A 14,141-nucleotide genomic window follows, 5' to 3' on the forward strand; every position below is an offset into this window, starting at 1 on the left:
AAGAAAGTATCTTACATTTTTCATTTGGAAAAAAAACTATATGTCCCATTCCTATACACTAAGGATGAAAAATCTGAAAGTAAAATCAAGAAAACACTCCCATTTACCATTGCAACAAAAAGAATAAAATACCTAGGAATAAACCTACCTAAGGAGACAAAAGACCTGTATGCAGAAAATTATAAGACACTGATGAAAGAAATTAAAAATGATACAAATAGATGGAGAGATATACCATGTTCTTGGATTGGAAGAATCAACATTGTGAAAATGACTCTACTACCCAAAGCAATCTACAGATTCAATGCAATCCCTATGAAACTACCACTGGCATTTTTCACAGAACTAGAACAAAAAATCTCACAATTTGTATGGAAACACAAAAGACCCCGAATAGCCAAAGCAATTTTGAGAACGAAAAATGGAGCTGGAGGAATCAGGCTTCCTGACTTCAGACTATACTACAAAGCTACAGTAATCAAGACAGTATGGTACTGGCACAAAAACAGAAATATAGATCAATGGAACAGGATAGAAAGCCCAGAGATAAACCCACGCACATATGGTCACCTTATCTTTGACAAAGGAGGCAGAAATGTACAGTGGAGAAAGGACAGCCTATTCAATAAGTGGTGCTGGGAAAACTGGACAGCTACATGTAAAAGTATGAGATTAGATCACTCCCTAACACCATACACAAAAATAAGCTCAAAATGGATTAAAGACCTAAATGTAAGGCCAGAAACTATCAAACTCTTAGAGGAAAACATAGGCAGAACACTCTATGACATAAATCACAGCAAGATCCTTTTTGACCCACCTCCTAGAGAAATGGAAATAAAAACAAAAGTAAACAAATGGGACCTAATGAAACTTAAAAGCTTTTGCGCAGCAAAGGAAACCATAAAGAAGACCAAAAGACAACCCTCAGAATGGGAGAAAATATTTGCAAATGAAGCAACTGACAAAGGATTAATCTCCAAAATTTATAAGCAGCTCATGCAGCTTAATAACAAAAGAACGAACAACCCAATCCAAAAATGGGCAGAAGACCTAAATAGACATTTCTCCAAAGAAGATATACAGAGTGCCAACAAACACATGAAAGAATGCTCAACATCACTAATCATTAGAGAAATGCAAATCAAAACTACAATGAGATATCATCTCACACCAGTCAGAATGGCCATCATCAAAAAATCTAGAAACAATAAATGCTGGAGAGGGTGTGGAGAAAAGGGAACCCTCTTACACTGTTGGTGGGAATGTAAATTGATACAGCCACTGTGGAGAACAGTATGGAGGTTCCTTAAAAAGCTACAAATAGAACTACCATATGACCCAGCAATCCCACTACTGGGCATATACCCTGAGAAAACCATAATTCAAAAAGAGTCATGTACCAAAATGTTCATTGCAGCTCTATTTACAATAGCCCAGAGATGGAAACAACCTAAGTGTCCATCATCGGATGAATGGATAAAGAAGATGTGGCACATATATACAATGGAGTATTACTCAGCCATAAAAAGAGACGAAATTGAGCTGTTTGTAATGAGGTGGATAGACCTAGAGTCTGTCATACAGAGTGAAGTAAGTCAGAAAGAGAGAGACAAATACCGTATGCTAACACATATATATGGAATTTAAGAAAAAAAAATGTCATGAAAAACCTAGGGGTGAAACAGGAATAAAGACACAGACTTACTAGAGAATGGACTTGAGGCTATGGGGAGGGGGAAGGGTAAACGGTGACAAAGCAATAAAGAGGCATGGACATGTATACACTACCAAACGTAAGGTAGATAGCTAGTGGGAAGCAGCCGCATAGCACAGGGAGATCAGCTCGGTGCTGTGTGACCGCCTGGAGGGGTGGGATAGGGAGGGTGGGAGGGAGGGTGACGCAAGCGGGAAGAGATATGGGAACATATGTATATATATAACTGATTCATTTTGTTGTGAAGCTGAAACTAACATACCATTGTAAAGCAATTATGCTCCAATAAAGATGTTTAAAAAAAAAAAAAAAAAAAAAAAAAAAAAAAAAAAAAAAAAAAACTATATGTCCCACTGCCAATGAATCAAAAGAATAAAATGAATCCAAACTTGATGCATTTCCACATTCCAGAATATATGTGTATGTGTATATAAAATATATATTAATTAATTAAGGTCAAGAGAAATTTAAAAATTAAAAAGCCATACACTTCAATCTATCAAACTTCCACTAAACAGATGGTAATTTTTAAAGAAAAAGTATAGGTGCAAAGAAAAAAGAATAGCTTCTTTCTACCTTAGAATGGGCTTAGAAATAGAAAGTAGTTTACCTGTTCATAGCTAAAGGTATCCAACATTCCCAGAATAAGTCCCTGGATTTCTCCAAGTTTTCCTTTTCCATAAACTGGGTCCTAATTAGAAAAAAGTTGCAAAAAATCATAATTCTATTCTTGCTATTTTAAAATTACTTTAAAATATAAGTTATCTGAAAAAGCCAAATACTCTTAAGTATTTTGTCTACAGTCACAAAATATTTATTCTTCCATGAACCTTCTGCTGGAAATGCACATTGGTCTCCTCAGGCCATCAAAAATATTTTGGAAAAATAAATAAAATTTAAACGATGCAAGCCCCTTGCTTAACAACTGTCTCTGCAAGTCTAATTAAATTTCACTCTGGTTTTGTTTCTGCAGCAAGCTTCCTTTCCTTCTTATTAAACATCACTTACCCCCTTTTGAGCTCTTATTTATCTGCTACATTAAAACCAAAGTACTCATGAATACTCAGAATCTGTCCAACTCCCGCTGTGACCCACATTTGTCCACCTCCTGGTCCAAGCCAACTAAGTTACATCAGTTTAGGAGATGAGTTTCTGAATCCAAGCAACTTTCAGTTTTCCAAAGCTTTTCTCAATAAAGTCACTACTGATAAACAACAGATCCCTAGACACCCAATCTTCCCTCCATTGCTTTTCATATGTCAACTTGTTTATTGTACACAATTTGAAAAACACTGATGTATACAAAAATAAAACCGAACTGAAATCCAACCACCTGGAGATAAACACTTGATTTTTTGAGATATATTATTCCAGTCTTATTTCTGGGGAAGTAGAGAGAGGGATGTTATTTCTTAGTGTACAAAATTTGAGTATTTCACACAATATTTTCGTAACTTTTTTTTTCTTAAATAGTATGTTGTGAGCAGTTTCCCATATTATCAAATACTTTGTAATAGTAAGAGTATGAATCATGTGAAAATGCCATGTGTTATTCAACCATTCTCTGTTGTCAGGGATTTAAGTTTCCCTCCCCATAGCCCACATTTAAGTCCCACTCACTATTATGCTAGTGGCTGTAAATTTTGGTCTGAATCTCTGAGTCTTTCTTAAGAGGAGATTTCAAGAAAGGGGATGAATTACAGACTCAAAGTATTTTTATGGGTATTGATATATATACTTCACCCTTGAATAACACAGGTTATAAGTGAGCAGGTCCACTTATATGCAGACTTTTTCCAATAAATATATAGGAAAAGCTTTTTCAGATTTGCAATATGAAAAAACTCACAGATGAACCATGTAGCCAAGAAATATCGAAAAAATTAGGGTTGTCATGAATGCATAAAATATATGTAGATACTAATCTATTCTTACATAGGCATAAGGTGAATGATATTTAATATAAAATTAATAATCTGTTAGTTTTCTTACTGTTTTATAACTTTGCTTTTAAAGAATTACATTACTGTACAGTATGCCCCTCTCCCTCTCCCTCTCTGTCTCTCCTGTAATTGGAGAAACTGTGTATCAGCCTATCATCACAGGTAGGATGTTTTTTAAAAAAATTTAACAATGTTCCAATACTGTATTATGAATATGACTATAATATCATAAAAATTTTTAATGCCATAAAAATTTTATAACAATTCATTCATTACTGTATTGGCTAGGCTACCGTGAAGCCACCGTACTGATTACACTAGGCTACCATAAGACAATCATATTGCTGCTTCTTTGTTTTAATGCATGAATTGTCATACCTGTAAATATGAATTTTTTTCACATTATCTTTTCATTTTTAATGTCTAGTGTTAGTAATACATATAGTATCAACTGAGTTTTGTATCATATAATATTGATGTAGGTACTGACAGACAATTCATCTTGTAAACAGATGATGTAAACTTAGGCTATTGATAAACATAGTAAGTACTGTATTTTCTCTTCTTTATGATTTTTTAAATAACTTTTTCTTTTCCCTAGCTTACTTTGTTATAAGAATACAGTAACAATACACATAATGTACAAAATATGTGTTAATCGACTGTTTATGTTACTAGTAAAGCTTCCAGTCAACAGTAGGCTATTAGTAGTTAAGCTCTGGGGGAGTCAAAAGTTATACATGGATTTTCGACTGAGCAGGCGGGTCAGCGTCCCTAACTCCCACGTTGTTCAAGGTCAACTGTAGTGCGTAATTGCTCTACCAAAAAGTTGTATTATGCAATTTCTATCTACATCAGCACATTTGTGCGCCCATTTTACTGCACTTTTGGCTAGGCTGGGAATTATAAAAATTTGCTAATAAATGTGTATGTCAAGTCTATTACTTTACTGTAACGTGAGGCTATATATGACATAAATGTCTCTTCCATGCTAAACAGGGGAATCCAACTATACAGTAATGATAAAGGGAGCTGCTATTTATTAACTGCATAGCACACGCCAAGTACAATGCTAAGCATTTTATATATACCACATCACTGAATTCCTTCCAGAACATTTATAAATGAAGAAATTCAGGCTCAGAGAGGTTAGGTAAAATTCTCTAATAACGCAACACTATTAAGCAGATAAACTGGGATCTCAATCTAGGCACTTCAGAAACTATGTTTTTAAGTAACACTACACTGGTCTCCCAAAGATGGACACATAAGCTAATAAAATAAATAATAAATTAATGTTTACTAGATGAGTAACAAATATGAATAACTACATGATAAACTAATGTATGCTGGAAAATATAGGTAACATTTCTGGCTACTTATAAGGGAGTAGGGATTATTAAAATCTTGGTACAGTAACTGTGAGTTCAGATGTTAAGAAGAAAAAAAAAGACTGTGGAGCAAGAAAAACTTAGGAGACAGGTTCAGAAATGTGAGAAGAAATTTGCGTTCCTGCACTTGTTACAACATAGTCTTAGGACTTGCTGTTTTTCTCTCTTCTATGCTCTGATGTTGTTTCTTAAAGACTGAATAGATGTGGTTCCTAAATAAGATCAGTTTTCAGTACTTTTAGCTGGTCAAGAGCAGCACCAGATTATCTGCCATAGGTTCCTGGTCCCTGATGCTGAGGTTATGCTGAAGAAACCAAAGGTGGAGAATAACTACACATTTGTTTACTAATTAACAAGTTTACTTTGGGCTTGAACAGATCACTTAAATTTACTGGGGAAATCTGTTTCACTACGCTAAAGATACCTGTGAAACATGCGCAGAACATTTGCAAACGACAAGACTACAGATATCTCAGACTAACTCTTTACCAGAACAACTCAGGCCATATACTCACAATATAATCTTTTAATTTTCTTTGCATAAAAACAGAACCATGTTAATGCTTCTGAACTTACACTCAATTATGTTTTTGGTCAAGCTCTTAGTAAATACATTTACTTCTCAAAGTATCAATGGAGAGTGTAATACTTTATTATAAACACGTTGTAATAGCTATTCTAACATGTCCACACATACACAATACACATGAACATAGTTCTAGCACAGAAAACTTCTGTCACTTGTTTATAACAGGGTGGTTTGGGGAATAAAGAGGTCTTGAAAATGTTAAATTCTGGGAAAAGGAAGAAATCTTTATAGGTCATGTCTATATTTATATCAGTACATTTCACTTTAATATGCATACTTTAAAAGCAAAATCATGAAAATAACCTCATGCTGGGACAACATATAAATTATACAACGCAAAAGGGAGCTCAAGGCTTCTGGCACAGCATGTACACAATACACTAGCTTTTCAAATTATTTTCCAAATATGTCAGCTGGATTCTTCAGCAATAAATAACTGCTGAGGTTTCTCTTTAACTTGTTCGTAAACTACAAAAGAAGAGCACATTTAGGTACTTCAAATAAACTTGTTTTTTAAAAAAGCACACTAAAAAACACGTGATGAGCACTTTTATCCCCATTGTTTTCTTTCTTTTAAATTGAAGTATAGTTGATTTAAAATACTGTGTTAGTTTCAGGTGCATAGCATAGTGATTCAGTTATTTTTTTCTGATTATATTCCATTATAGGTTATTACAAGATATTGAATATAATTTCCCATGCTATACAGTAAATCCATGTTGTTTATTCATTTTATATATAGTAGTTTATATCTGTAATCCCATACTCCTAATTTGTCCCTCTCCCCTCCTCTCTCCCCTTTGGTAACCATAAGATTGTTTTCTATGTCTGTGAGTCTGTTTCTGATTTGTATGTAGATTCATTTGTATTATTTTTTTAGAATCTCACATAGGAGTGATATCATACAGTATTTGTCTTTGTCTGACTCACTTCACTAAGTGTAATATTCTCTGGGTCCATCCATGTTGTTGCAAATGGCAATATCCCTATTGATTTCTGATACTTATTGTATCATGTATGTGGTTTGCTATAAAATTAAAATTTTTACTAATCAAGCATTACTCTAAAATATGAATAATGCCCACAGCAGGTTAGCATATAAATCATTTGTATTAATTCCTTCCATATAACAGTCATGAGCAGCTTCTCAGAAGCCAAACGTTACTTTCCCCATAGAGCGAAGATCCGTAAGAGCCAGCAGTGCAGAATGTATATAACATAAATATGGTCCCTTAAAAATATTAACTTATCACCTAACGTTCCTGAAAGAAACCTGTATAATTCAGGTCCCAAGTATCAGTTTGAATAAATATTTAGAGGTCAGGAAGATCTTTGAGAACCTCTTATCAGGTGAATATCTCTTCTGGAAAAACTGTAAATATCTGAGCAATTATGCATCTAAATAAATGTGCATCTAAATATCTTCTCCCCAAGAGACCTGATAAAGTGAGGTAGATATGAAAAACACTATGGCTGGTGTTAGGTACAGAAGGCCGAAAGTTTGGAGTTAGAAGACCCAGGTTAATGTTCCCACTTAATAACTGGGCAAATTATTTAATTTTTTGAATGCCACTTTCCTCTTGAGAACCACAAGGATACCACTACTTCCCCAGCATAATGTACACAGAGATAAAGGAGATAAAGAACACAAAAGTGCTTTATAAACTGCAGAGGACTACTCAGAGACGTTAGATGGTTGAGCCAACTAATATTTACTGAGTATATACTATGTTCCAAGCACCGTGCTAGGTGGTGGAGATAAAGCAGCAAACAAGACGGAACTCACGTCTAGAGGGGCAAGCCTATGTGAAGATGAGAGTCAAAAAAAAGAAAGTCTGTACTTATTCTTGTCGATGGTTTCTTTTGCTGTGGAAAAGCTTTTAAGTTTAATTAGGTCCCGTTTTTTTAATTTTTGCTTTTATTTCTTTGCCTTAGGAGACAGATCCAAAATAACATTGTTCAGATTTATGTCAAAAAGTGTTTTGTTCTACCTATGTTCTCTGCTATAAAGTTTTATGGTTTCAGGTCTTACATTTACGTCTTTAATCCATTTTGAGTTTATTTTTGTATATGGTATGAGGAAATGTTTTAATCTCATTCTTTTACATGTAGCTGGCCATTTTTCACAGCACCACTTACTGAGTAGACTGTCTTTCCTCCATTGTATATTCTTGTCTCCTTTGTCGTGGATTAATTGACTGTAGTTGCGTGGGTTTATTTCTGGATTCTCTATTCTGTTCCACTTATCCATACATCTGTTTTTGTGCCAGTATCACACTGTTTTGATTACTGCAGCTTTGCAGTATAGTCTGAAATCTGGGAGTGCGACACCTCCAGCTTTGCTCTTTTTTCTCAAGATTGCTTTGGCAATTTGGGGTCTTTTGTGGTTCTAAATAAATTTTAGGATTATTTGTTCTAGTTCTGTGAAAAACGTTGTGGGTGGGACTTCCCTGGTGGTGCAGTGGTTAAGAATCCACCTACCAACGCAGGGGACACGGGTTCAAGCCCTGGTCCAGGAAGATCCCACATGCCATGAAGCAACTAAGCCATGTGCCACAACCACTGAGCCTGCGCTCTAGAGCCTGTGAGCCACAACTACTGAGCCCGTGCGTCACAACTACTGAAGCCCGTGTGCCTAGAGCCTGTGCTCTGCAACAAGAGAAGCCACCACAATGAGAAGCCTGCACACAACGAAGAGTAGCCCCCACTCGCTGCAATTAGAGAAAGCCCGGGCGTGGCAATGAAGACCCAGCACAGCCAATAAATTAATTAATTAAATTTTTAAAGAAATTTTGTAGGTATTTTGCCAGGGACTGCATTAAATCTGTAGGTTGCTTTGGGTAGTATGGACATTTAAACAATATTAATTCTTATAATCCAAGAACACAGAATATCCTTGCAATTCTTTGTATCCTCTTCAATTTCCTTCATCAATGCTTTATATTTTTCAGAGTATAGGTCTTTCACCTTGGTTAAGTTTATTCTTAGATATTTTATTCTTTTTGATGTAATTTTATTTATTTATTTTTAAATTTTTTTTGGAGTACAGTTGCTTTACAGTGTTGTTAGTTTCTACTGTACAGCAAAGTGAATCAGCTATGCATATACATATATCCCTTCTTTTTTGGATTTCCTTCCCAGTTAGGTCACCACAGAGCACTGAGTGAAATTCCCTGTGCTATACGGTAGGCTCTCATTAGTTATCTATTTTATACATAGTATCAATAGTGTACATATGTCAATCCAATCTCCCAATTCACCCCACCTCCTCCTTTCCCCCTTGGTATCCATACGTTTGTTCTCTACATCTGTGTCTCTATTTCTGCTTTGTAAATAAGAGCGACTATACCAATTTTTTCAGATTCCACATATATGCATTAATATACGATATCTGTTTTTCTCTTTCTGACTTCTTTCACTCTGTATGACAGTCTCTAGGTCCATCCACGTCTCTACAAATGACCCAATTTCATTCCTTTTTATGGCTGAGTAATATTCCATTGTATATATGAGTCACATCTTCTTTATCCATTCATCTGTTGTTGGACATTTAGGTTGTTTCCATGTCCTGACTACTGTAAATAGTGCTGCAATGAACATTGGTGTGCATGTGCCTTTTTGAATTATGCACAGAAAACTCATAAGTAATGAAATTGAAACTGTGATTAAAAATCTTTCAACAAACAAAAGTCTAGGACCAGATGGCTTCACAGCAGAATTCTACCAGAATTCTTCTCTATATTTAGAAAAGAACTAACATCTATCCTTCTCAAACTTTTCCAAAAAACTGCAGAGGGAGGAGCACTCCCAAACTCATTTTATGAGGCCACCATCACCCTGATACCAAAACCAGACAAAGAAATCACAAAAATAGAAAATTATAGGCCAATATCACTGATGAACACAGATGCAAAAATCCTCAGCATAATACTAGCAAACCAAATCCAACAACACATTAAAAGGATCATACACCATGATCAAGTGGGATTTGTCCCAGGGACGCAAGGATTCTTCAATGTACACAAATCAATCAATGTGATACACCATATTAACAAATTGAAGAATAAAAACCATATGATCATCTCAAGAGATGCAGAGAAAGCTTTCAACAAAATTCAACACCCATTTATGACAAAAACTCTCCAGAAAGCGGGCATAGAGGGAACTTACCTCAACATAATAAAGGCCATATATGACAAACCCACAGCAAACATTATTCTCAATGGTGAAAAACTGAAAGCATTTCCTCTGAAATCAGGAACAAGACAAGACAAGGGTGCTCACTCTTGTCACTGTTATTCAACATAATTTTGGAAGTCCTAGCCATGGCAATCAGAGAAGAAAAAGAAATAAAAGGAATCCAAAATGGCAAAGAATAAATAAAACTGTCACTGTTTGCAGATGACATGATACTATATATAGAAAATCCTAAAGATGCCACCAGAACACTACTAGAGCTAATCAATGAATTTAGCTCAGTCACAGGATACAAAATTAATACACAGAAATCTCTTGCATTCCTATACACTAACAATGAAAGATCAGAAAGAGAAATTAAGGATGCAATTTTAAATGGGATTTTTTTTTTGGCTTTCTTTTTCTGATAGGTCACTATTAGTGTATAGAAAAGTGAAAGATTTCTGTATATTAATCTTGTATCCTGAAACTACTGAATTCATTACTAGTTCTAATGTTTTTTGGGTAGAGATTTTAGGGCTTTATATATATATAGTACCATGTTATCTGCAAATTGTGACAGTTTTACTTCTTTCCTTCCAATTTGGATGTCTAAAAAGACATTTCTTTTTCTTGTCTGACTGCTGTGGCTAGGACTTCCAATACTATATTAAATACAAGTGGCAAGAGTGGGCATCCTTGTTTTGTCCCCAGTTTTAGAGGAAAGGCTTTCAGCTTGTCACCAGTGAGTATGATGTTAGCTGTTAGTTTGTCATAAATGGCTTTTATTATGTTGAGATATGTTCCCTCTACACCTTTTCTTTTTTTTTTTGGCTGCATTGGGTCTTCGTTGCTGTGCGCAGGCTTTCTCTAGTTGTGGTGAGTGGGGGCTAATCTTTGTTTTGGTGCACTAGCTTCTCATTGCAGTGGCTTCTCTTGTTGTGGAGGATGGGCTCTAGATGCATGGGCTTCAGTACTTGCAGCACGTGGGCTCAGTAGTTGTGGCACGTGGGCCCTAGAGCATGTGGGCTTCAGTAGTTGTGGCATGTGGGCTCAGTAGTTGTGGCTCATGGGCTCTAGAGCACAGGATCAGTAGTTATGGCACATGAGCTTAGATGCTCCGCAGCATGTGGGATCTTCCCAGACCAGGGATTGAACCCATATCCCCTGCATTGGCAGGTGGATTCTTAACCACTGCGTCACCAGGAAAGTCTCTCTACACCAATTCTGATGAGAGTTTTTATCATGAATGGATGTTCAATGTTGTCAAATGCTTCTTTTGCATCTGTTGAGATGATCATGTGATGTTTATCCTTCCTTTTGTTAATGTGGTATATAACAATGATTGATCCGCAAATACTGAACCATCCTTGCGTCTCTAGAATAAATCCCACTTGATCATGGTGTATGACCCTTTTTATACATTGTTGGTTTGCTAATATTTTGTTGAGTATTTTTATGTCTATATTCATCAAAGATATTGGCCTGTAACTTTCTTTTTTGGTAGTGTCTTTGTCTGGTTTTGGTATGAGGGTAATAGTATCCTCATAGAAGGGATTTGAGACTGTTCCCTCCTCTTCAATTTTTTGGAATAGTTTGAGAAGGATAGGTATTAGCTCTTCTTTATGTGTTTGGTAGAATTCCCCTGTGATGCTGTCCTGTCCTGGACTTTTGTTTGTTGGGAGTAATTTTTTTATTACAAATTCAATTTCACTACTTGTGATCAGTCTGTTCAGATTGTTTCTTCCTGATTCAGTCTCAGCAGGTTGCATGTTTCTAGAAATCTGCCCATTTCTTCTAGGTTGTCCAATTTGTTGGCATATAACTCTTTGTAGTATTATGATTTTGTGTATCTCTGTGGTATCAGTTGTTATTTCTCCTTTTTCATTTCTTATTTTATTTGGATCCTCTCTCTTCTTGTAAGACTGGCTAATGGTTTATCAATTTCGTTTATCTTTTCAAAAACCAGCTCTTGGTTTTACTGATCTTTTCTATTATTTTTTAATCTCGATTTTATTTTCTCTCTCTTCTTTAAGAGTGGCTAATGGTTTATCAATTTCATTTATCTTTTCAAAAACCAGCTCTTGGTTTTACTGATCTTTTCTATTATTTTTTTGATCTCAATTTTATTTCCTCTCCAATCTTTATTATTTCTTTCTTCCTGCTGACTTTGGGCTTTGTTTGTTCTTCTTTATTTAATTCCTTTAGGTGGTAGGTTAGGTTTATTTGGAATTTTTCTTGTTTCTTGAGGAAGGCCTGTATTGCTATAAATTTCCCTCTTAGGATTACTTTTCCTGCATCCCACAGATTTTGGAAAGTTGTGTTCCATTTGCATTTGTCTTGAAGTGTTTTCTGATTTCCTCTTTGATTTCTGTTAATTTTTTATTTTGAGCAATTATAATGTGCCTTGTAGTTTTCTTCATGTTTTTGAGTTTGGGGTAACTGACCTGTGCTAACAGTTGTCAATAAATTTGGAAATTTTCACCTAATATTTCTTCAAATATTTTTTTCTGTTCCAACTCTCTATTTTCATGACTCCAAGTACATGTATTTTGGGTCACTTGAAATTGTCCCACAGCTCACTGATACTCTGTTGTTTTTTTTTCCTGCTTCACTTTTCTCTAAGTGTTTCATTTTGGATAGTCTGTATTGCTATGTCTTCAAATTCACTAATCTTTTGTTTTGGTGTCCCTGCCTGCTAACTCCAATATCCAATGTCATATCTGGGTTTTATTTTCTAACTTCTTTGCATACCTTTTAAGTTTTAATTCAATGTCATACATATACTGTAAATTTTTACACTGTTGGAACCTAGATATTTTTGTATTCCTCAAAATATTTTTAAGCTTTGTTCTGGGATGTAGTTAAATTACATGGCAACAGTCTGATCCGTTAGGTCTTGCTTTTAAGATTTGAAAGGCATGACAGGAGCTATGTTTAGTCTAGGGCTAACTGTTTCCCACTATTGAGTACTTCTGAGTACTCTACCCAATGTTCTGTGAATTATGAGTTCTTCTGATCTTATTGGTGAATAAGACTCTATTGTTGGCCCTGTGTGAATATGGGTATTATTCCCTCTAATTCTTTCAGGTGATTCTTTCCCTGGCCTAGGTAGTTTCCTCAGATCATGTACTTATACTTGAGGGAGGCCTTCTGATTGCTCCAGAGTTCTCTCTCTTCATACTTGCCCTAAAAACTCTGGTCACCTTGGTGTCTCTTGACTCTCAGCTCCATCTCCTCAAATCAATGAGTATGCTGGAAACTTCTTGGGATCCCCCTTCCTGCTATTGCCTGGAAACTCTCTCAGGACATTAAGCTGGGGCAAACATAGGGCTTACGTTGTTTATTTCCTGTCTCTAAGGAATTACTGTCCTGTACTGCCTGATATCCATTTCTTTGAAAACCACTATTTCATATATTTCATCCACTTTTTAGTTGTTGTAAGCAAGAGGATAAACCCAGTCTCTGATACTCCTCTTAGCCAGAAATGGAATTCCTCCATCCTTGACTTATATTCACTCTAGAAATATTTACTGAGTACCTATTATTTTTTGACAATTCTACCAAAAATTTAATATAAAAAATACCAATTTTACACAAATCCTTTGAGAATATAAAGGAAGCTGAAATGTTTCCCTATTAATTTTATGAAGCCAGCATTGTCCTAAAATCAAATCCAGCAGAGACATAACAAAGAAAGAAAACCACAAAGATCCCTTATGAACATAATCATGAAAGTTTCTAACAAAATATTAGCAAACTGACTTCAACATTATATAAAAAGAGCGAAATGGAGTTTATTCCAGAAATGCAAGGATGGTTTGTTATCAAGAATCAATCAAAATAATGTACTATATTAGCAAAATAACCAAAGAGAATGTGAACATTTTAATATATGCAGAAAAATCATTCAACAAAATTCAACATCCATTCATAACAAAAACTCTCAACAAACTACGAAGAACAGCAAATTTTCTCAACATGCATCTAATATGCAATTGATGAAAGAATTAACAATTCTCTCAAGATTAGGAAGAAGGTAAGGCTTGTCCATCTTCACCATCACTATTCAACACTATAGTAGAGGTCCTGACCAGCACAATAAGGTGAGAAAAAGATATTAAAATATAGATGGAAGGATAATATATAGATCGATAGATAGACAGATATAGATAGAAAATAAAGAAATAGATTGGAATTAAATAAAAGTGGCCTTTATTCATAGACATTATAATTATAAATGTAGAACATCTTATGTATAAATATCCTATTACAATTGATATCTTAAATTAAGAAATAAATGGAATACCATAGTCATGTATCGG

General features: G+C 35.1%; 1 protein-coding gene across 5 annotated transcripts in view; it reads right to left on the minus strand.

Annotated features, from left to right (window-relative positions):
• Positions 1–14,141, minus strand: part of VPS8 (VPS8 subunit of CORVET complex) — a 391,603-nt gene that overhangs the window by 85,999 nt on the left and 291,463 nt on the right. For 4 of the 5 annotated variants that reach the window (XM_060298321.2, XM_060298320.1, XM_030861612.2 and 1 more), the window contains one exon: positions 2,328–2,408. The exons of the other annotated variant lie outside the window; for it this stretch is intronic. In XM_060298321.2, coding sequence (XP_060154304.1) covers positions 2,328–2,408 — 81 coding nt within the window. The remainder of the gene's footprint in view (positions 1–2,327; positions 2,409–14,141) is intronic. 5 annotated transcript variants of the gene reach the window in all.

The sequence above is a fragment of the Globicephala melas genome, chromosome 4 (assembly GCF_963455315.2).
Source record: "Globicephala melas chromosome 4, mGloMel1.2, whole genome shotgun sequence".
Taxonomy (NCBI): Eukaryota; Metazoa; Chordata; class Mammalia; order Artiodactyla; family Delphinidae; genus Globicephala; species Globicephala melas.